Source organism: Physella acuta, unplaced genomic scaffold (genome assembly GCF_028476545.2).
Source record: "Physella acuta isolate Inbredline_101_S28 unplaced genomic scaffold, ASM2847654v3 ptg000260l, whole genome shotgun sequence".
Lineage (NCBI taxonomy): Eukaryota > Metazoa > Mollusca > Gastropoda > Physidae > Physella > Physella acuta.
In genome coordinates, this window is record NW_026731779.1 from 457,536 (window position 1) to 479,619 (window position 22,084).

The 22,084-nt window shown below is 40.4% G+C and overlaps 1 protein-coding gene across 1 annotated transcript; it reads right to left on the minus strand.

Annotated features, from left to right (window-relative positions):
- Window positions 1–6,948: 6,948 nt before the first annotated feature.
- On the minus strand, window positions 6,949–16,744 carry LOC131938941 (tubulin alpha-1A chain). The gene is made up of 7 exons (XM_059297186.1): window positions 16,633–16,744; window positions 12,911–13,133; window positions 11,710–12,011; window positions 10,038–10,349; window positions 9,219–9,434; window positions 8,651–8,814; window positions 6,949–7,272 (listed from the first exon to the last, which is right to left on the minus strand). Exons 1-7 carry the CDS (start codon window positions 16,633–16,635, stop codon window positions 7,137–7,139), a joined length of 1,356 nt encoding a protein of 451 aa, XP_059153169.1. The 5' UTR covers window positions 16,636–16,744; the 3' UTR covers window positions 6,949–7,136.
- Window positions 16,745–22,084: the final 5,340 nt, after the last annotated feature.

A 22,084-nucleotide genomic window follows, 5' to 3' on the forward strand; every position in this document is an offset into this window, starting at 1 on the left:
GCGCAGGTTATTAAGCATGTGAACCCCTCTTCCCCCCCCCCCCCCCCCCCCGAACGAAAACACGCCCAAATCAATATTTGATTAGGTTAACGAACCATGCCTAGCGTAACTAAGCAGTGTGGAAGGTTGGAGGAGGGGGTGATTGCGGATGTTAAGTTTGTAGCTGCCCAGGTGGTGCTTTGTTTAATTAAATTTGATTATAATTTTCTAAAATAGTTTTTTTTTACCTCTAACTTTAAAAAAATAATTCAAGTACTTTTTGAAAAAGTAAAATTATTATTTTAATTAAATTAAAATATTAATTAATTAATAAAAAATAGATTGAAAATATGCATGTTGCTTTTACTTGAAGTTGGCATTTTAAATAAATAGAGTTACTTCTCTTTGTTTGTACAGAGTAACATAGATGCCAACCTATCCGACTCTGATGGGGTGACGCCCCTGATGCTTGCTTCAAGACTTGGCAACTCGGAGATCGTCAGGCTCATGATGGAGCTCAACAGGACCGGCGCCATCACCATCGACCTGGGAGCCCGCGACAGCAACGGCATGACCGCCATGGACCACGCCCGCTGCGCCAGCGCCGACAGCAGCATCGCCGGAAGTCCGGTCGAGGTACAGCAGCTGCTGGGGTCCTACGTCGGCGACGTCGGGGCCGTGCGTTGTCCGACGCCGACGTCGTATGCTGGGGAGGAGATTGAGTTGAGTGACATGCACAGTAGTGAAGACGATACACGGGGGGACAGACTAGCGACTGTGGCGCGCCCTAAGGCGAGTAGCAAGCGGGTCAAAACAGGGCGTAACGAAACATTGAAAGAAAAATTATCCGCAGATGGTGGAGACTCAAACGTTAAATCGTGGACAGTGGAGGTACAGAAACAACATGAAGAAGCCGGAAGACTTTCAAGTCTAGTTTCGCATTCAGCCGGAAGTGGGTCTAATGCAAGACAAGGCAGCGCTTTGAAAGAAAGATCCCCTTCATCGCTTTCTGTTCCAGGGGCCTCTTATGGCCGACCAAGCAGACACGGGTTTCGAAAAGGGTTTAAAGGAGATCAGTCTGATGAAGATGATGAAGATTTTAGCTTAGAGAGTTTGTCGGATTTGTTGGGCACGGTGCGGCAGTACGCGCAGGAAATTCACGAAATTTACGCACCGATTCGGAAAGACGAGGAAGAGAGGGTGCGCAAAAGGAACGAGAGAAATGAGAGGAAGAAAATTAAAGAGGCTAAGAAAGCGGAGACGGAGAAGTACGGGTCGCGACCCATTTCACCGGGTCAGCACGAAGTTCGCGTGGAGATTCACAAGCTGGAGGAGAAAAGTTTCCGGAAAGATCGAGAACGAGGCAGGCCGGGAGGACCGTCACATTCTAAATCTCAAGAGCCGTCCCCCACCCACCCCGTAGCGTATTTACACGTGGAGAATGAGCAGCTGTCTAGCACGTGGCCTAGGGGGCGCCAAAGGGCCTCATCTAAAGAACGGTTTTGGTCAGACACTAATTTAGAGAAAGACAAAAACGGCGCCATGCGTCCGTCTTCGTCCACCGCTTTCATTCGACCTCCTTTACCTCCCGACTGGAATGAAGGCAACAGTCTACTCCACGAGAAGGAGATGTTCACCAAGGCTTTCAACCGCCTGCATATACCTAACAAAGACCCGCTTTTAGACTTAAAAAAGAAACCCTCAAACCCACAAATGCAAAAAAGTCTCAACGCCTCGCGCCAAAGCGTCATCGAAGTTGCTAAGCAACACCAACAATCCCGTCAGATGGCGCTGCCCAGTATCAGTATCATCCCGCCCCCTTCAGAAGGCGGGAACAGGTGGGCTCAAGATGGCGGCATATTCCCGTCCTCGCCTTCTGCTCCGCCATCCCCCGGCTACTTTGAGCGGGAGAGCCAGGACTTCGTGATCCCCATAGGTCAAGAGTTCACGGAAGAGAAGGCCCCGCGGCAGTCGAAAAATGGCGGCGCTGGGGTCAAGTCGAGCGCCAAAGCGGGACTGCGGAGACGGAAGTCCGTGGAGCAAGGTCTAGGTCAGCCCAAACCTGCCCTGGAAAAATACTGAAAAACTATTGGTTGATACAGTAATAAAACCAAACATCACATTTATATATTTAATTTATGTGTATATAAAAATATATTTATATATACTTTTGATGATCTGAAGTTAACATGAATTGACATGAAAACATTTACTTTGTTAAAATCACGTGCAACTCTTTACATTAAACACATTACTTTTCTACTTCCCAAAAACCTCAAAACACGACAGCTTTTTACGCCGATTAACGATGTTTTTCTAGGTGTAAAGATCCGACACCCACCCCTCCCACAAACTGAAAATTACTCACACTTCCCCTCATAAGCATACGACATCACTTTTTAGTTTGACCTACACGCCCATATCAACTTGACGAATTCTCCTCTGAATGAAACCACAAATCGACCTCGTGCAAACCGCACTGGAAGACGCCATGTTTTTCTGTTTGTTGACAGTAGCAAAATCAAAAACATTTTTCATTGTTTTTTTTAAAAGAATAATTTATTACAACCTGATCGATTGGTTTATCTTATTATTATCAACCAGTTGAAGAGCACTCAGTTTTAAGAGTTTAAATGTATTTTAAACGAAGCATCAAAGTGTAGAACACTTAACTATTAGGTTTTTAATGTATTTTTAGCGAATCATCAAAGTGTAGAGCACTCAACGTTAAAAATTCAAAAGTATTTTCAAACGAATCATCATTGTGTAGTGCACTCTAAGTAAAGACTTCAATTATATTTTAAACGAGATCTAGATTTCTAATTCCAAATCAGAGGAACAATCTCACCATAAAGACCGATAAGCTAAGCAGGGGCGTAGCGAGGGGGGGGGGCGGGGGTGCGGACCGCACCGGGTGACACCATTTAGAGGGGTGACACCAAGGCAAAAAATAGCAAAATATATAGAGAAAAACTTGAGGGGGGGGGTGCAAATCGAAAGTTTGAGGGGGGGGGGGTGCAAATAAAAAACTGGAAAGTTTGTCCCCGGGAAGGGTCGCAATGCCTCTGGGGGGGTGACACCATTAAGTGCCGCACCGGGTGACACCCGACCTCGCTACGCCACTGAAGCTAAGAACTTTTAACAATAATTTTACTTTCATGTACATTTACATTTTTTTTTCATTGATCGTGATTAGCAGATATATAAATTTAGAATTTGTAGATCCTAATTTAATATGATCTAATCAGAATGTTGTATACAGTGATAATTGGTATTAGAGGCCTATTTGGTGGCGTTAAAATAATACCATTATATATAGACAATTACAATATCGTTAATATCAATACAAAAAGACACGCCCCTCCCCCTCCCACCCAACTATACATAACACAGCTCCAACACTAACCACACGTCTGTCTAAATTGTATATATTCATATATTTTATATATTTTATTCAAATGTTTCAACCTTCGACAAAAATGTTTATGACATTTGCAAGTATCCTGTCTTGATTTGTTTAGTTGTATTTCTAGTTATTACACCATAGGCTGAGTAGTGATCTATCACAATCATTATGTACACACAATCATTATGTACACACAATCCATATGTATACACAATGATTATTTATGCAAATCTGACAACGTACTATATAGCTGCTGCTGTCTTGTGAATTATAACATGTTATATTTATACACTTGTAACTGAATATTAGATTTTAAAACTGTTGTTTTTATAGTGAAGCAGAAACTTGTAAATATTGTATTAAGTATGAGATTAAATTACATTTTGTTCTCATAATGATTTTATGACTTAATTAAGTAGTATCATTGTCATTGCTTTGTCAAGACACATAATCTGATGAAGTAGTGTTTCAAAGACCACTGTATATGCAGGGATAGTGTGGTCAGTAATATGCCCAGCCGCCTTTACTTTCCCTAACGTGAGTCAGGTACCCTTTAGAGCTGGGTGGACTCAGGAAATTCTGGCAGACGTGACTTCAAACAGAGATCCGAACTCGAGGTCGCCGGATTAGCAGTCAATCAATCTACCATTCAGCCACCCGTCCTCTTAAGTAGATAGAGTACATTATATTTATAATTGAATTATTATTGTACTTTTTTTTTCTTATGGCAAAATGAAGTGAATGACCAATAACTGATGCCAAGGATTTGGGTACATCAATCATCAGTTTTAAATACAAGGTACAAAATTAGATATATTATTACAAATTAAAATACTTTTTTGACAAATAAATAATGACGTCGCACTTTCACCTCCCCCCTCCCCCTTTTATTCCCCCCTCGCAAATACTGTCTCAAATGTTTAGCCCATAACCAGAAGTAAGACGTCTATTATGGATGACACCCTACAAGAAGTAAGACGACTATTAAGCACGACCCCTAAACTGATGTGTTTACACCAACCCATTTACACTCACGATGTTAGAAATAGCGTAAATGGTTTTAACTTTAAATACAGTGAAGAAAGCAAATGCAAATCGATTAGTTAAGTCAATAAAACAGTTTCATTAAAAGGTACAGGCCTAGAGAAAACCAGAATTTGATACATTAAAATCCTCAGAAAATTTTAAACTTAAAACGTATATATTCTGTAAGCGTCGATTGAAGGATGTTATGTTTAGAAAGTGCAAATGTTTTGCTATGCAATACATGCCGCGTCCATATGTCTATTGATTTAATGCCCTTAAATGTTGTAAAATAGAGAAGTGACAATATCATTCTCTTTTTTCCCCGTTTGTGCCCAAGAAGCGTGGGGCATATGAAGTCTGTTCACTTGTTTCAAAGACCTCTGAATACAGGGGAATAATATGCACTGTCGTCTTTGTTTCCCTAACGCGAGTCAGTTACCGCTGAGGTAAACAACTGAGCTAGGTGGGCTCAGGGATGTCCTCCAGCCTCAAGCCCAAGATCCGAACTCGAGACTTGCGAGTTAGCAGTCGTAAGCTCTACCATCCGACCACACTGTACCATAGCTCTGATAAAACGAATCAGCCCTGACAACCGACCCTCCAGTATTGAACAACGTTTATGTGTCGAGCTTCTTCATGCACTATCTATCTGACGAATACTTAAAATCTCATTTCCAAACACTGCTTGCAATAAAGGGGCAGTAATTCAGGATAGTGAATCTCCAGTTTGACAAAGCTATTGTCCTTGCTTTTTCTTTTTTTTTTTTTCAACGCAATCTTTGAAACAATATTAAACAGAAGCGTTTTTAATTAGCATTTGTATATGCACTAAGAATAAAATGATTTCTTAAAACATATAATAATTTACCACTATATAACAAACAATAAAATATACAATAGCGACCCACGCTTTCTGAAGTAGAAAGTACATGTTCTGGTTGTTAAAATAAATCTTATTTTAACTAGAGTAAAAAAAAACGGTGAATTAAAACTCCAATACTAGAAACGAGTGTTTTTGCGTAGTATAGGGATGGGACAGGATCGGCCTAGGGGTAACTAGAGTAGAGTTTATCAATGTATTGACTACTGTATTAGAACAATGTTTTGCTGCCAGAAAAATGCCCTATTCACAAAATATTAGTAAAGTTTTGTTGGTTCATCAATATATTTTCCGTTCCTGTCCAAGACACTTTGCGCAGGTGAAGTAGAGCTTAGCTGATTCAATGACATAGATCAATAGGGGATTGTGTGGTCAGCACAAAGCACATCTGCCTCTGTTTCCTTAATGTAAGTCAGATACCCATCAGAGCTGGGTGTACTGAACTCAAAACTTTTGGGTATGTAAAGGTGGTATTGACCATCCAGTCATCAATCCTCCTACACCAGCCTCCTTTGTTTCCCTAACGTAAGTCAGGTACCGATCAGAGCTGGACAGAACTCAAAACGATTGAGTCAGTAAAGGGAAATTGGACATCCAATCAAGCAATCATCCTACCACAATGTTTTCGATAGTGTTGCATATTAAACCCTAGACAGGCACATGTAAGTCGATAAATGCCATCTAGAGATCTACTAGTCAGTCTTTACTTTGGCTGGGTTAGTAGCCTAGTAAATACACGGTTTGTAGCTTACTGTTGGTGTAGACTGGTTGAAACTTAGATAAAACGCATCGAACTTTACAGCAACATCTCATCAAACTTACAGCCATTAAAATTGTATCTGGTTCCACGACAATAATCTGTAGTCAGAGTTCAGAAACTACCCACATTTAAGGATTACCACATAAGGATGACGCTCATATTATAAAATCGTGACATTAGTACCATCTCCCTCTCCCACTTAACATTATATGACATTACTATAGACCTCTACTATCCGTTCTATATAATGGTTCTAAGAAATGAAGGAAATAATTTCATTTTATAGAAATAAAATATATTTTTGTTTATTTACAGATTATACTTTAAACTTTTTATGTTTGTGTTTAAAAATAAAAGAATTCGCAATCTGCTAATGTCGATGTTTTCATTGGCAAAATGTTTTCTAAAGTAAGAATAAGTGCAACCAAAGGCAGTTAAAAATAACAGTGCGCTATACTACCATCCACAGACCATAACATAATTATTATTTTAAATTAAATTTCACAACTTTGTGTTTTTTTTCTTCTGCTACTTTACGGTAAATAAGAACGCCAATAATTAGGGTAGTCCATAGGGAGATTTAGGGTGTGTGTTAATGTGTGTGTGGGAGGTGGGGGTGGCTGATAGTGCAGTATCTGGGGAGACCGCTAAATCTTAGCCCACTACTGGGTTAGCCATACCAAAATAACACAACTAAGATTCTAACTCTTAGGAGAATATGGAAGTATCGAAATAGTTGTGAAATAAATCCCATACATTTAGAATACCACCTCATCTTGATGTTAGATTCACGCAACTGGTGTCATATTTGCTATTACTTGACACTGAGCTGTCGTTGCTAAGTAACGTCAGTGATACACACACGAATACAAACAAAAGAAAAAACCCACTCTACTATTGAATGTTTGGACAATAATTTATTGTAGATATTTTACTTTTCCGCCAGAGTTTAAAAAGAAAAAAAAAAACTTCGACGTTTAATTGATATGTGAGGTCATAATTGGTCATATTGGTCAACACCGTATGTGCTGATGCTGCTGCTGTTGCTGCTGTTGTACCGACAGCTTCTGGTCAGGCTGGCGTGGCTAGTACTCCTCCCCCTCCTCCTCCCCTTCCCCCTCGACCGAGTCCACGCCCACCTCCTCATAGTCCTTCTCCAGGGCGGCCAGGTCCTCACGGGCCTCGGAGAACTCACCCTCCTCCATGCCCTCACCCACGTACCTGTGGAGGAGATAAGCAACACTTGTAAAGTAAACATCACTCAAAGATGGTCACTCTCTAGACCATCTTCCCATAGTATCAGGTGGTCACCACGTACAATATCCTCCCCTTTTATAGGGGTAGGCTCCAGTAAACAAACAGGAAAAACACTTTTTAATTAATAAGCCTTTCTTATTTATTTGTGTATGTATAAGTTAGGGTACTAAAGGGAGAATATTTGCATGCATCAGGGACTCTTCTGAAAACATGGTTGCCATGGCAACGGCGGCCATCTTGAAAAAACTGCCTTTTGTGGAGTTCTAAAATTTCATAAAGTAACATATATATGGGCTATACAATCATTGATCTTTCTTCTACTAACACTAATAGAGTCAGTCAGCTGGGTAGTTTTTGTGAGAGAAAAATAGCAATACATTTTTTTTCAAATTTCAAATTTTTTTTATGGTGAAATTCCATTAAATTTAGCATTAATTTTAATGGAATTTCGCCATACCAAATTTTGAAAATTCAAAAAAAATATTTCTAGAGCGTTTTCTCTAGCATTGAAAGTAATACAAGCAAGTTGTGTATAAACAAAATAAACCGGGAGTGATCTCCCCTAAAATTTCTCGAATATTCTTATATAAAACAACAGGGGATGGGAACTCGGGCTATAGACATGATTTTTAATCCATTTTAAATACTTAAAGTTTTAAAAATAGAATAAAATCTCGTAGACAAAAAAATTGCACACCAAGTGAACGCCAAATAAAAAAGTGCATAATAGTGCGCAATATTATTAATACTTTAAAAATTTACATTAGTGTTTTGAGAAATCGGAAGTAGCGTAAATTACTACTTCCGGTCAACGGAAATTACTCAAAATTTAACAGAAGGTAGAGAATTAGATCTTTTACTTACATGTGAAATTTCATTTATCTATCTGAAATAGTACTCAAGTTATAGGCTTTTGAAAAATTCAAAGTAGAAAAAGTACCACTTCCGGTTATCAGAAATCGCTCAAAAGTTGATACGGACATACAGACATACGGACAGAATTACAAAGCCCAGTTTTTCATACTGGATTACGCATAAAACCTCTTAATTTTGATAAATCTCGATTGATAATTTTTGCCCGATTAAAACAAGTCCTCTATACTTCGGATGTGATGAAGGATTGAGGTGTAATACGGTGAAAATTGTTAAAATTTCAAGTGATTTTTGTGCACAATTACAATACTATCTCTATACTTCGTATATACGAGAAAGTAAAAATTGACATGCTGAGGGAGGTAAGTTAAGATACATTTCATTTAAGGGTTATATCTCTTGATTATAACAAAAGCCAAGTTTAACAATGGTATAGCGAGACACATGAAGAGAGAAATGGAGCACGTACCAGTGGACAAATGCACGCTTAGCGTACATAAGGTCAAACTTGTGGTCAAGTCTAGCCCAGGCCTCAGCTATGGCCGTGGTGTTGCTCAACATGCAGACCGCACGCTGGACCTTGGCCAAGTCACCTCCAGGTACAACAGTTGGTGGCTGGTAGTTGATGCCGACCTGTAGAAATGTTTACAACTGTTAGCATTCAGTGGCGGACTGATAGGGAGGCTGAGTGGGCAAAGCTCGGGGCCCAAAATATAAAAATAATATCTATATTTCTATAGCAGTGAGCGGGACAGTTTCCGAGTAATTTTAATATTCCCAACTATGTAAATAGGCTCTAGGCATAGTTAGTTTTATGTAAGAAATAATAAAATTAATGTTATTAAACGATTAATACAAATCTATTTTAAAATGTTATAACAAAATCCTACTAATCAATAATCGTAAGGAGTAATTGGTAACTTTTTAAAAAGTTATGAAAATCGCTTTTTTTTGTATTGTAAAATTGATAACACTAATGGGAAATAACTCAAAAGAGTTTTGTTGAATATACTTATGGTTATTCTCCCTTTACTTGCCTTGAAACCAGTGGGGCACCAGTCCACAAACTGGATGGTTCTCTTTGTCTTGATGGTTGCTATGGCAGCGTTGACATCCTTGGGGACAACATCACCTCTGTACAGCATACAGCAGGCCATGTACTTGCCGTGACGTGGGTCACACTTGACCATCTGATTGGCTGGCTCGAAACAGGCGTTGGTGATCTCAGCCACTGACAGCTGCTCGTGGTAGGCCTGGGGGTAATGATACATTGGTCACGTGGTGATGTGGTCAAGGTAAACACATTAGTGGTGTGTTCACGTTAAACACACTAGTGGTGTGGTCACGTTAAACACACTAGTAATGTGGTCACGTTAAACACAACCGATGTGTTCACTTTAAACACACTAGTGGTGTGGTCATGTTAAACACACCACAGGTGTGACTGAACATTTTAAATATGGCCACGTTAACACTATTGATATTGTCACGTTAACAGCACGAAATTCACGTGATCATAATGAGGTTATAGACCTGGTATATATTTCATGTGTAATGACATATACTAGTAAAAGTTCCCTTTTAGGCGCGGGCAGTACATAAAACTAGAGCTCATTCTCATTGGTTTCTTTGACCGAGGTTTACCAAGTGATTGTGTATAGTACTATGCTCAAAGTGCTAGTTAGTCTATAGAAACATGTCTAGAAAAAAGTCCCTTCCCGTTAGTGTCCTCCTTTCGTTTTCTTTTTTTTTTTGGTATACATTTATTTTATTTTTAACCATTTACGCAATATTTAAGGTAACAGTGTGATATTATACTCGCCAATGCATGAGAAAGTATGCTAATGTGTACTCACCTTCTCCGCTGAAATGACAGGGGCGTATGTGGCCAGAGGGAAGTGTATGCGCGGGTAGGGCACCAAGTTGGTCTGGAACTCTGTCAGATCCACGTTGAGGGCGCCGTCAAACCTGAGGGAGGCGGTGATCGACGACACGATCTGGCCGATCAGCCGGTTCAGGTTGGTGTAGGTCGGACGCTCAATGTCAAGGTTACGCCGGCAGATGTCGTAGATGGCCTCGTTGTCGACCATGAAGGCGCAGTCGGAGTGTTCCAGGGTGGTGTGGGTGGTGAGGATGGAGTTGTACGGCTCAACAACGGCGGTGGACACCTGCAAGGTACAGACAGTGATAGAGTTGTTCGGCTCAACAACCGCGGTGGATACCTGCAAGGTACAGTGTTAGAGTTGTACGGTTCAACAACGGCGGTGGATACCTGCAAGGTATAGACAGTGATAGAGTTGTACGGCTCAACAACGGCGGTGGATACCTGCAAGGTACAGACAGTTATAGAGTTGTACGGCTCAACAACGGCGGTGGATACCTGCAAGGTACAGAGTTGTACGGCTCAACAACGGCGGTGGATACCTGTAAGGTACAGACAGAGATAGAGTTGTACGGCTCAACAACGGCGGTGGATACCTGCAAGGTACAGACAGTGATGGAGTTGTATGGCTCAACAACGGCGGTGGATACCTGCAAGGTACAGACAGTGATAGAGTTGTACGGCTCAACAACGGCGGTGGATACCTGTAAGGTACAGACAGTGATAGAGTTGTACGGCTCAACAACGGCGGTGGATACCTGCAAGGTACAGACAGTGATGGAGTTGTATGGCTCAACAACGGCGGTGGATACCTGCAAGGTACAGACAGTGATAGAGTTGTACGGCTCAACAACGGCGGTGGATACCTGCAAGGTACCGACAGTGATAGAGTTGTACGGCTCAAGAAATCTGTAAGGTACAGACAGTGATAGAGTTGTACGGCTCAACAACGGCGGTGGATACCTGCAAGGTACAGACAGTGATAGAGTTGTACGGCTCAACAACGGCGGTGGATACCTGCAAGGTACCGACAGTGATAGAGTTGTACGGCTCAAGAAATCTGGAAGGTACAGACAGTGATAGAGTTGTACGGCTCAACAACGGCGGTGGATACCTGCAAGGTACCGACAGTGATAGAGTTGTACGGCTCAAGAAATCTGTAAGGTACAGACAGTGATAGAGTTGTACGGCTCAAGAAATCTGTAAGATACAGACAGTGATAGAGTTGTACGGCTCAACAACGGCGGTGGATACCTGCAAGGTACAGACATATTTTTTTACAGCAACCACTGAACCTACTTAATGTATATTCTACGAATTAATGCTTCATTAACAAAACCTCCATACAAATTAAAAGCATCTTTCTGTTTAAAGTCCAGTCTACCAATATTTTCAAGTGTTACCGATTAGCTATTAGCAATATTTAGCAGGATAGATATCATGGTAAGAGCTTAGATTATCTTAGAGTTAAGTTTTGTACCGTAAATAATTGGTTTGGTTAAGATCGTCTGAGTCTCTATATTCGAAATAAATAAAGTAAATATATATATATATATATATATATATATATATATATATATATATATATATATATATATATATATATATATATATATATATATATATAAATATAGTAAGTTTTTTACCTGTGGTGCTGGGTAGATGGAGAACTCAAGTTTCGACTTTTTGCCGTAGTCCACAGACAGACGTTCCATCAACAGGGAGGTGAACCCTGACCCCGTCCCTCCCCCGAAGGAGTGGAATATCAGAAACCCCTGCAGGCCGGTGCACTGGTCAGCCAGCTTCCTGATCCGGTCCAGAACCAGGTCCACGATCTCCTTGCCGATGGTGTAGTGGCCTCTGGCGTAGTTGTTAGCGGCATCCTCCTTGCCGGTGATCAGCTGCTCCGGGTGGAAGAGTTGACGGTAGGTGCCCGTGCGGACCTCGTCTGGGGTGGAGCAAGTTCAAAGGTCACGAATAAGTAGAATAGTAAATGGCATGTTTAAATCAATCATGACTTTGTAACTGCTTACCAATGTTCACTTATAGGAATAAAGGTTCAGGTTAAGAGTAGAATTCAAGTGAGTGGTGCCGGTCCACAAAGACACAGCACACCTCCTGAATAGAAGGCTCTAGTTAACCAAAATCTGTGGGCACTTGGTCCATAAAGACGGCCCCTCTCTTCTACTGCTTTAAAATTGAGCACCAATTTACCAATAACTGGGCTCTAGGTCCACATAGGCCACCTATTAAGTAAATCTCTAATTTACCAAAGATAATGGGCTCTAGGTCCACCAAGATCCCCTCTTAAAGATTAGCTGTAATTTACTAATACATTTGGGAAATAGGTGATTCCCCTAACCCCCCTCCCCCACCCCCCCTCATGTGTATCAAGTGATCTCTAATTTACCAATAACTGTGGGTTCCAGATCCACGAAGACGCTACCCTTATTGTAATCTATACTTTAACTATGGGCTTAAGGTTCACAAAAACGCCCAACATTAAACACCCTTGAGTGTGTCGCCCATCACCTATAACTGTGGGTTTCAGGTCAACGAAGACGCCACCCCCACCCCCTTAACGTAATCTATATTTTAACTATGGGCACTAGGTCCACGAAAACGCCGCACATTACAAACACCCGTGAGTGTGCCGACCATTACCTATCAGAGTTTCTTCCAGGCATCTCTTCGGGGGGGGGGGGGGGGGGGCTTAGCCCCCCCCCCCCCGAATTTTTTTTACTATATATATACTTTTAACAGTGTCCGCCCCCCACTGTGGGCTTAAGTGATACTCCATGATTCCCCCCCCCCCCCCCTGTGGATATTAATTGATCTCTAATTTACCTATAACTGTGGGTTCCAGGTCCACGAAGACTGCCCGGGGCACGTGCTTGCCCGCCCCCGTCTCGCTGAAGAATGTGTTGAAGGAGTCGTCCCCGCCCCCAATGGTCTTGTCTGAGGGCATCTGACCGTCCGGCTGGATGCCATGTTCCAGACAGTACAGCTCCCAGCAGGCGTTGCCGATCTGGACGCCAGCCTGACCCACGTGCACTGAGATACACTCACGCTGGGGGAGGAAGTTAATTAGGAAGGTTAATTAAAAGTAATCGTTTTATCCCTTCATATGAGGTCATAGAAACAATTGAACTCTACATCACTTGCCCCGTAGACTGTCAGGTTTAGAAGGGGATCTTTACTTCTTTTTTTTAATCACTATATTAATAATTAATTAATAGGATTGGTGGGCTAAACAATTAATACACATTATTAAAAATAATTATGGCAAGATAAATTGTAGTTAAATTTAATTATTCATAGAAAATTACAATTTTCAATATATGTTTTCGACATTTAAACATTAAATTTCGTTTTCCTGCAGTCTAATATGAATGTTAAGTCTGTTATATGACATCTTAAATGCGTTACATTGTTGTTGTGAATGTAATTAACCCTATTCTAAATATATGACATTTATATTATTTTATTTATGTAGCATTCTTTTCATTCAAATGTCACAGACAAGTAGCTCCATTGCACCAATAATTTCTTGACACTGGGGGGGGGGGGGGGGGGGGGGGGGGGGAATAGGGAGGGGAATAAGTTCGGATTGTTATTACCGTGGTGGTGGGTTATCAATTCTTTTGTAAACAAAACAAGTTTAAAAATCTATTCTTTTTTTTTATATAAATATTTAGCTAGAATTAAATACTAGCTGCACTGTTTAAGAATACGTGGCTAAATTTTTAAACGAAAATCAATTACGAGCTGCAAATTTTACTAAAATGAGGCTAAATACTTGTGTAAAGCCTCTACCTTGCATCCCCCCCCCCTCTCCTCTTGAACCTGAGTATGACCTTTTAGCACGCAATTCACCTGACCACTGCCTCTCTCTAACCCCTAACTAGCTCTGACAATTAACTCAGCCAGGCACTAATGAATCTTTGTTTAATGCACTCGATTAACCTCGAATTTAAAACCAAGCCCTAGTTTTTTTTCTACCCCCCCCCCCCCTCTTCCATCTTAATCACAGCCAGATCTTGTTTTTGTAATTTGCTTATCTTGGAATAAGGAGATTCAACTCAGGTCGGGTGCCCCCGTGAGTACGGGTGTATGACAGTCCAGAGCTAGCAGTAAAGATGTTGCCTATTTTAAACTGCTAATTGGCTCTCAAGGGAAGTAACTCTCACAGATAAGTCAACGTTTTTACTTGGGATAGGACGGTAGGCAGGTAGACACATAGAACGTCTAACACGACTTGTCACTTGATAGAACTTAACCGTAGACCTAGCGTTAAATTGTATTAACCACATAATTAAGCGCAGGCTAAGCATACTATCTACAATATTAACAATTGCATAGTCGGGCGGTAGTGCACACAGTCTCTAGATTTGATCCTGGGATCGAGTCCATAAACCCATGAGTCCACCCAGCTCTGACATGTACTTGACTTAAGTTAGGGAAAAAATGTGCCTAAGCATAGAACTGACCGCAGTTTAAAAAAAAAATAGATGCACGTGTAAAACCAATTAGTAACGTGTAATTTCATTAATAACATAATTAATTAGTAAATGTATTTGATAATAAATTACACTTTGTCTCAGGTTGTCAAAACTGCAGGGCAGGAAATAAATCACCATCCTGACATCTGGAGTGTGGTATGTGCGGACTTTGCTGTGTGCGGTGTCATGTGGTGTGTGCGTGGGTGGTGTGTGTGGTGTGGTGTGTGTAGTGTTTGGTGTGGTGTCTGGTGTGTTGTGTGTGTGGTGTTGTGTGTGTGGTGTTGTGTGTGTGGTGTCTGGTGTGTGGTGTTGTGTGTGTGGTGTTGTGTGTGGTGTTGTGTGTGTGGTGTCTGGTGTGTGGTGTTGTGTGTGTGGTGTCTGGTGTGTGGTGTGGTGTGTGTGGTGTGTGTGTGTGTGTGATGTTTGGTGTGGTATATATCTGGTGTGTGTGGTGTGCTTTGTGTGGTGTTTGCTATGGTGTTTACTGTGGTGTTTGCTGTGGTGTGGTGTGCTCTGTGTGGTGTTTGCTGTGGTGTGTGTGGTTCTTGTAGTGTTTGGTGTGGTGTGTATGGCTTTTGGTGTGTTGTGTGTTATGAAGGTGGTGTAAGGAACACCACAGAACCAAACATCACCTAACAAGGACACACGCCTCACCCCCCCCCCACCCCACACACACACCTCAACACCTCCCCCCCCCCCTCTAATGATAACTCGTCCACCTCGACTTGACGTCCCACTTGAAGGGGAGATGACTCAAGTTAAACCTTGCACGCCGAGACACGTTGCCAGGTAAACTTTGCCGGTGTAGTTTTTTTTTGTGTGTGGCCAGTTTCAATTATAGAAACCAAATGACAACAAGAGAAAACATGCAGACCGCGTTGTTTATGTTGCGCCCGTAACATTTAAAACGTTGCTTTTATCCATCATTTGTTGAAAACACGAAGACATAAAATGTAGTATTCTGACACAAAGTATGTGTTTTTTGAATAGTATGCTTTGATACATGCATTAGTCAGGGAATAAAATGAGTAATATTGAAGAAAATGGATGTTTGTAAGGGAATTTAATTGAAGAATGAATGGAGGGGGTGGGGGTGTGGTTTATGGTAAATGGAACACCTCCTGTGTAGTATTTGGAGCAGTGTTTCTTCCAGACTTTTTTCTCCGGGGGTGCACTTGAAATTTTCGGGGGGGGGGGGGAGGACACTGTCAAAAGTATATATTTTCTATATAAATTCGATTTCGTTCGGGGGGGGGGGGGCGGTAGACTTTCTTCGGGGGGGGTGGGGGGTGCGATGCCCCCCTAAAGAGATGCCTAAAAGAAAATCTGATTTGGAGATTTAGCTCAGTTTTAAAGGATGCTAATTCACACGTATTCATGAGGTCTACACTATGTAATAGATGAAACTGAAATGCGTTGGCTTAAGTTACTCATCTTCACAGCTAACTATTATAATCTCACATATTTTAAATCTTCTAAATCTATGTTCTCATAGACCAATTTAAAATTTTGGGATTGACGAACAAAAGCTCAGTCACAGCAGACCACAAATAAACACCACTTTTATTTTTATAAAGATGAGCACTTTCTCGTTGATTTGGAAATATAATAAAAATATATTTAAATTAGCGTTATATTTTATAATGAGGGGTTGCCAGTTAATATAGGGATTAACAACAGAGGTTTGGCTACACGTGTATGCACGTTAAACAACTGACTGGGGGTGGTGAGTAAACATAACGAGAACCACTTAAGTAGTAAATTAAGTGTGAGTACTATCACAACGTGAGCTATGAAATTACTAACCTACTATGTTTCAAATTAATACGTTTGAAATTACTATGTTTTACATTAATGGGCGAAGGAATTACTAACCGTGTCTTAAACTAATGTGATATGAATTTACTTACCATCTATTAATGTGCTAACCATATTTTAGTTAATGAGCTATGCAATTACCAATTATGTTTTAAACCAATGGGTTATACAACTACTAACCATGTTTTTTAACAAGTCAAGGAATTACGTACTCACAATATAATTTTAAACATTAAATCACCTACTCACCATGGTTCAGACTAATAGCACACGTAAAGATGAGTACGTCTAAACAAACGGCAGCTCACAGTGACCCGATGAAGTCTTCGTGAGGTCTGTGTGAAATTTTCCACGCGCGCCGCGACCCATTTATACCGCCGCTCCCCGCCGCCATGACAACGGTAAACAAAACCACGGCGTTTGATTGGTTGCTAACCAAGCCAAACGTTTACTGAACGCTACCTTTTTCCACTGGATTCGATGAGACTGCGATAACTGGAGGACAAGATGAAGTGATCGATAGCATTGAGAAAACATTTGTTTTGTGGAGGAGAGAGAGAGGAAGAGAAAGAGAGGAAGAGAGAGAGAGAGAGAGAGAGAGAGAGAGAGAGGAAGAGAGAGAGAGAGAGGAAGGGAGAGAGGAATAGATGAGTTGGAGGAGAATGAAGGCGAAATAGGAGAAAAAAAACTGAATGAAAGAAAGAATAACGTCGAAAGATCGATTGTGTGAATTATGGAGGATACCAGATGAAGTTGCGTTCATAGTGTGATCAGCACTATGCACAGCCGCCTTTGTTTCCCATCAAGGATGGGTTGAAGCAGGATTCGATCTCGAAACTTACGGGTAGGAAGCCTTGAGCTCTACCGCTTGGCCACTCAGTTCCTAATAAACTTGTATGTAATTAATCATACAGCAAACTATGTACTTATACAACGTTACACCAGTAAAGAGAAATACTTGTAGATATGCTGTAGAAAAGGTTTGACAAACGGACTTCGCTTGCCAGAACTCTAATTTACAAGCTACACATGCGGGTGTGTAGAAAGTACCTAAAGGCCCTACACTGACACCCGTGACACGATACGACTGCTACATGCCTGTACATACCTCAACGCTGAGGTAACTTTATTCGTCTAGATAGTTTGGGGGGGGGGGTAGTCGACCAACACTATTGAGTTTAACTAACAAGAGATTTTTTTTTTTTAAATCTGATCAACAGCTCACTTTGACCTTCAGTCGCTGAGTGAGTTTAAAGAATCAATTTGTGTTAGATTAATGGCGTTTTTCTGTTTAAGGATCACTGAAGCGTTATTGGTTCGCAAGCCGAGGGTGGTGGTGGGGGGGGGGGGGGGTGTTAGAATAAAGTTAATCACCGTAACACTTGCCGCAGGGGGCAGGGTGTTTAGGGGGAGCGCTGAATAGTGAGTCCACAAGTTGAATCACCAACTGTTAAATGGGCTTTTGTTTAAATTCCAAATAATTTGTTTTATATTTAGACCTGGCTGTTGGCGTTTAACAAATAACCAAAAAGTAAAAGAAAGACCAAGTAACAACATATTTCTTTTATTCTACTAGAAATAGCCAACTGCAGTGAGTTTTGAACACAGGTACATTTAACATACTCGACGTACAAACTTGTTTATTAATTCCACAGTGACTTTATCTTACGTTATACTGTATAAGGTTTATCTTTATAACCCTGTTGGGTGCGGCTGACCCATAGGATTCCACTACAGTCAGGGGAAAATAGGATCGATAACTCCAAAATAAACAGTAAACACAGAAATGAACATGTCATACTCTGAACCAAGCGGTGTTTGTTTTTTTTTCTTTTGTTTTTTTCTTCCTGGTATCTTTGTTTTCCTTTTTTTGTTTCCTTCCTTCTTTCGTTCTGCCTTTTATTTTCTTACTTACTTTTTTTTTTTTTTTGCTATTCATAATAAAAGGAAAACGACTCTACTACAACAGACCCTGTACACTTTTGTTATCGTCTCTCCTTCCCCTCCCCCAGAACATAAAATATAAGCCTTAAGACTTAATCCTTTCCGTTCTATGACACCCCCCCCCCCCCCCCCCGGTGCCAACGATTCCGCCAGCGACTACCGTAAAAGAGAAACACCGTGCCAGATAAGATTCCCCGCCTGTCAATACACGACCAGAGAAACCAGGTAGAGAGGTGCCACGGTCAGGTGACACGGGCAGCAGGGAAAGACGTGTCTGCGCACGCCCGATCATGCCCAGCAGAAGCGGTTTGATTTCCCCTTTGTCCTGTAAGTGTTTGTCACTGATATTTGTGTTGTTTCCTGGCACAACAGTACCGGTGGTGAAACAACGCTTGTTCCAGACTAGAATTTGTAAAAATCATATTATTAACCGGGACGTTGATTGAGTGTGAGTGTAGGATGTATGTGTGTGTATGTGTGTGTGTGCGCTCGGGATTAGCTGTCTTCGTTATAACAATTACGTAAAGATTAAATATAACCTTATCATCTCAACTTCCCCGTTCATGCCCAACACGTATTGGGCAGATGAAGCAGAGTTGAACTGTTTCAATGACCCCGGCATACAAAGGACTTGAGCCCAGGATCCGAATTCCAGACTGTCGAGTTAGCAGTCGTGGTGTGTACCACCCGACCACGTCTGTCTCATAAATATAACCTGGCTAGGTTAAAATAACCAGAAATTAACTTGAAGATTTTTCCAAGAACAAAAATACGACTAATAAACTAAGGTCAGGACCTCAGTGATAAAAAAAAAACGCTAAATAGATGGTTATCGCATGTAAATATATACATTGAAAATAAAAAAATAATCTGTTGAGGCAACGTTTGAATAATGGTACAAATTTATCGTAAATAATGTTGGTGGCACAATGAGTTATGTGACCGGCCAAGTCATGCTAGCATAATGGATGGTCTCTTCATTAGAGTACTTTCCCCTTGTAGGTAGGTTCTCTCCCCTTTCAGGCACAGGTGTTCGCCCCTTATACACCTGGGCGCAGGATTGGTAACCAAGTATACCGCGTTGTTCGCTCAGTATGATAGTGAACTGATTTAGTCTAGTTACCAAAACACGAAGAAAACACACGGTAAACTATATTTACCAGTGCTGAACTCTAGTCGCGTTTGTATGGATAGTTTCCCTTAATCTTCTATCCAAACACAAGGAGTAGCCTTCTTAATTTAACATAAACATTACCAAAATGACTGAATAAAAATAAAAACAAATTAGGAAAAAAATCTTTACCACTGACACTACATAAACAACAATTGGAATCCATGTGCTGTTTCCAGCTTGCTATTGATTGCCAGACAAGAAAAAAAAAACAATGGCATAAATAAATCATGTCTTGATTGTTCTTTCAGTGGCACAAATGTCAGTGCGTGTAGTCTGCTGTACAGGCGACTGCTGGGTCTAGAGGCGACTGCATGTAGTTCCAGAACTCTATTCATATTTAATTATCCTCTGCTGGCGCTGCGTACGTAGGCCTACTGGCTTCTGTTGTGATATATATATATATATATATATATATATATATATATATATATATATATGTATATATATATATTTATATATATATATATATATATATATATATATATATATATATATATATATATATATATATATATAATATATATGTATATATATGTATATATATATATATATATATATATATATATATATATATATATATATATATATATATATATATATATACTACATATAACTTTTTGGCTGTATGTAGTAATGATCAAATGATTTATCCGGTTAAGGTAACGTTTCGACAATATCTCTGAGATTGTGACACTAACTTAAAAGTAATTTACTTTCATAGATTAATGTAGGTATGTGAAGGAACTCCATGTCTAATCGAAGCTATTATCTACAACATTAAGATAATGACGGGTAGAGCCTCGATAAATAACCACCACATATTTTACATAGTACGGGCGTTTATTTAACAACGAACAGTAATGTTTATATAAAGAGATCTATATCTAGTTCGGTTGAGTATTGAGAGAGTGGATCGTTTTGTGACTTCAAGAATAGAAGAACTCGCGTTCTGTTTAGGTCAGGTGGCTTCCCCTTACCAGTCAATTCAATGTAAACAAACTCAAGTCCACGGTACAGGAAGTAGAAGAGATGTAATCACGTGACACACGCATATTTATATAACAATACGACTGGGCACGGGGGTCTATTCATAACTGGCAGTCACAGGGGTCTGTTTTTTTTTTTTAAGCAAACGAGAAGGTTTGTTTATAACGTGCCTGGGGGTCAGGGAGAGAGGGGGGCAAAAAGGGAGCTGATTTAGAGAACATGCATGAAAGGAATTGAACGCAACGGGGTTTTGAATTAAAAGCTAAGGGGAGTGGGGAAGAAAACAGTGGATGGTGGAAAGTTCAGAACAGGAGGTTTAAAAACTGAGGGGGAGAGGTAAGAGTAAGTGAACCATGCCGTGTATAATGTAAAAGCATAGATTCAATTAACACACGCCTGAGCTGTAAAGTAATGCACACACATACACACACATACACACACACATATATATATATATATATATATATATATATATATATTATATATATATATATATATATATATATATATATATATATATATATATATTATATATATAGACCTAGTTACAAAATGTAATATTCCCAGCTTATAGAACTACTTTGTGTAAAATCCTCCTAAAGAAATGTCAACATTCTCTTCGAAGGGGGTTTTCACACACGAAAACCTGAAGAATACCTATGAAACGGGCGATAAATCTTACTTAATGGTTACATCCCTTTGGTGCTCCTAACTTCGTTATGATTTCGAGGGAAGGAAAACCAAGTTAAGATGCATTAACCTAATCTCATTAGCTTGAAGAGTTCGCTAATCAATTGAAGCTTTCTCTTCCACTGAAGTCTTTTATTGCTAGAACAGCCCTGTGATAAAACATGGTTCACCCCTCGACCTTTGACCTCACGGCTTAAACTATATCCTGGCTTACTTATTTAACCTGTTTATTTAACCTGTAAAAATGTGTACCATAAATTGTTGGCTCTTAATACGACGTATACGTAAATAAAATAATCTAAGAATAATAATAACAAATAATATCAAAGGCTTTTGTTTTTTTTAAATTTTAAGACCAGAAGCACATTCGTTTTTTTTTTATGTTGTAAGTGTGTTGTGATCAGAGTTTCTTCAAGGCATCTCTGGGGGGGGGGGGGGGGGGGGGGATGCGAAAAAAGTCTCCCCCCCCCCCGAACGAAATGGAATTTATATAGAAAGTATATACTTTTGACAGTGTCCGCCCCCTCCCCCCCCAGGAAATTGTTGTCCATTGCCCGAACATTTCAAGTGCCACCCCCCCTCCCCCAAATAATGGGCGTGATTAAGGTGGTAAAACCGCTCTACATTAGAGCTTAAGATAAAAGTAAAGGCTTGTTTTGTTAATTTGCCCTGATGTTTTACTCGTGATGTCTGGCTATGCTTTTCTGTGTTTCCCAAAGGTCGTGTTGTATTGTGTAATGTGGGGAGTGGGTGCCTTGTAGAAAGGGGAGTGGTTGCATCATATCGATAAGGAGTAGTGCGCCGTGCAGGCTGGTATTGGTGCACCATATTCACACGGAAGTGGGTGCACTCTATTGACAGCAAGTTGGTGCACTTTATTGACTGCAAGTGGTGCACTGTATAGGA

Excerpts from the sequence above, each read along its gene's own strand:
- LOC131938941 (XM_059297186.1), bottom strand. Across the intron at positions 8,815-9,218 it reads GGTGCCCCACTGGTTTCAAG|GTCGGCATCAACTACCAGCC; the intron begins GCAAGTAAAGGG and ends ACATTTCTACAG. Across the intron at positions 7,273-8,650 it reads AAGCGTGCATTTGTCCACTG|GTACGTGGGTGAGGGCATGG; the intron begins GTACGTGCTCCA and ends TCTCCTCCACAG.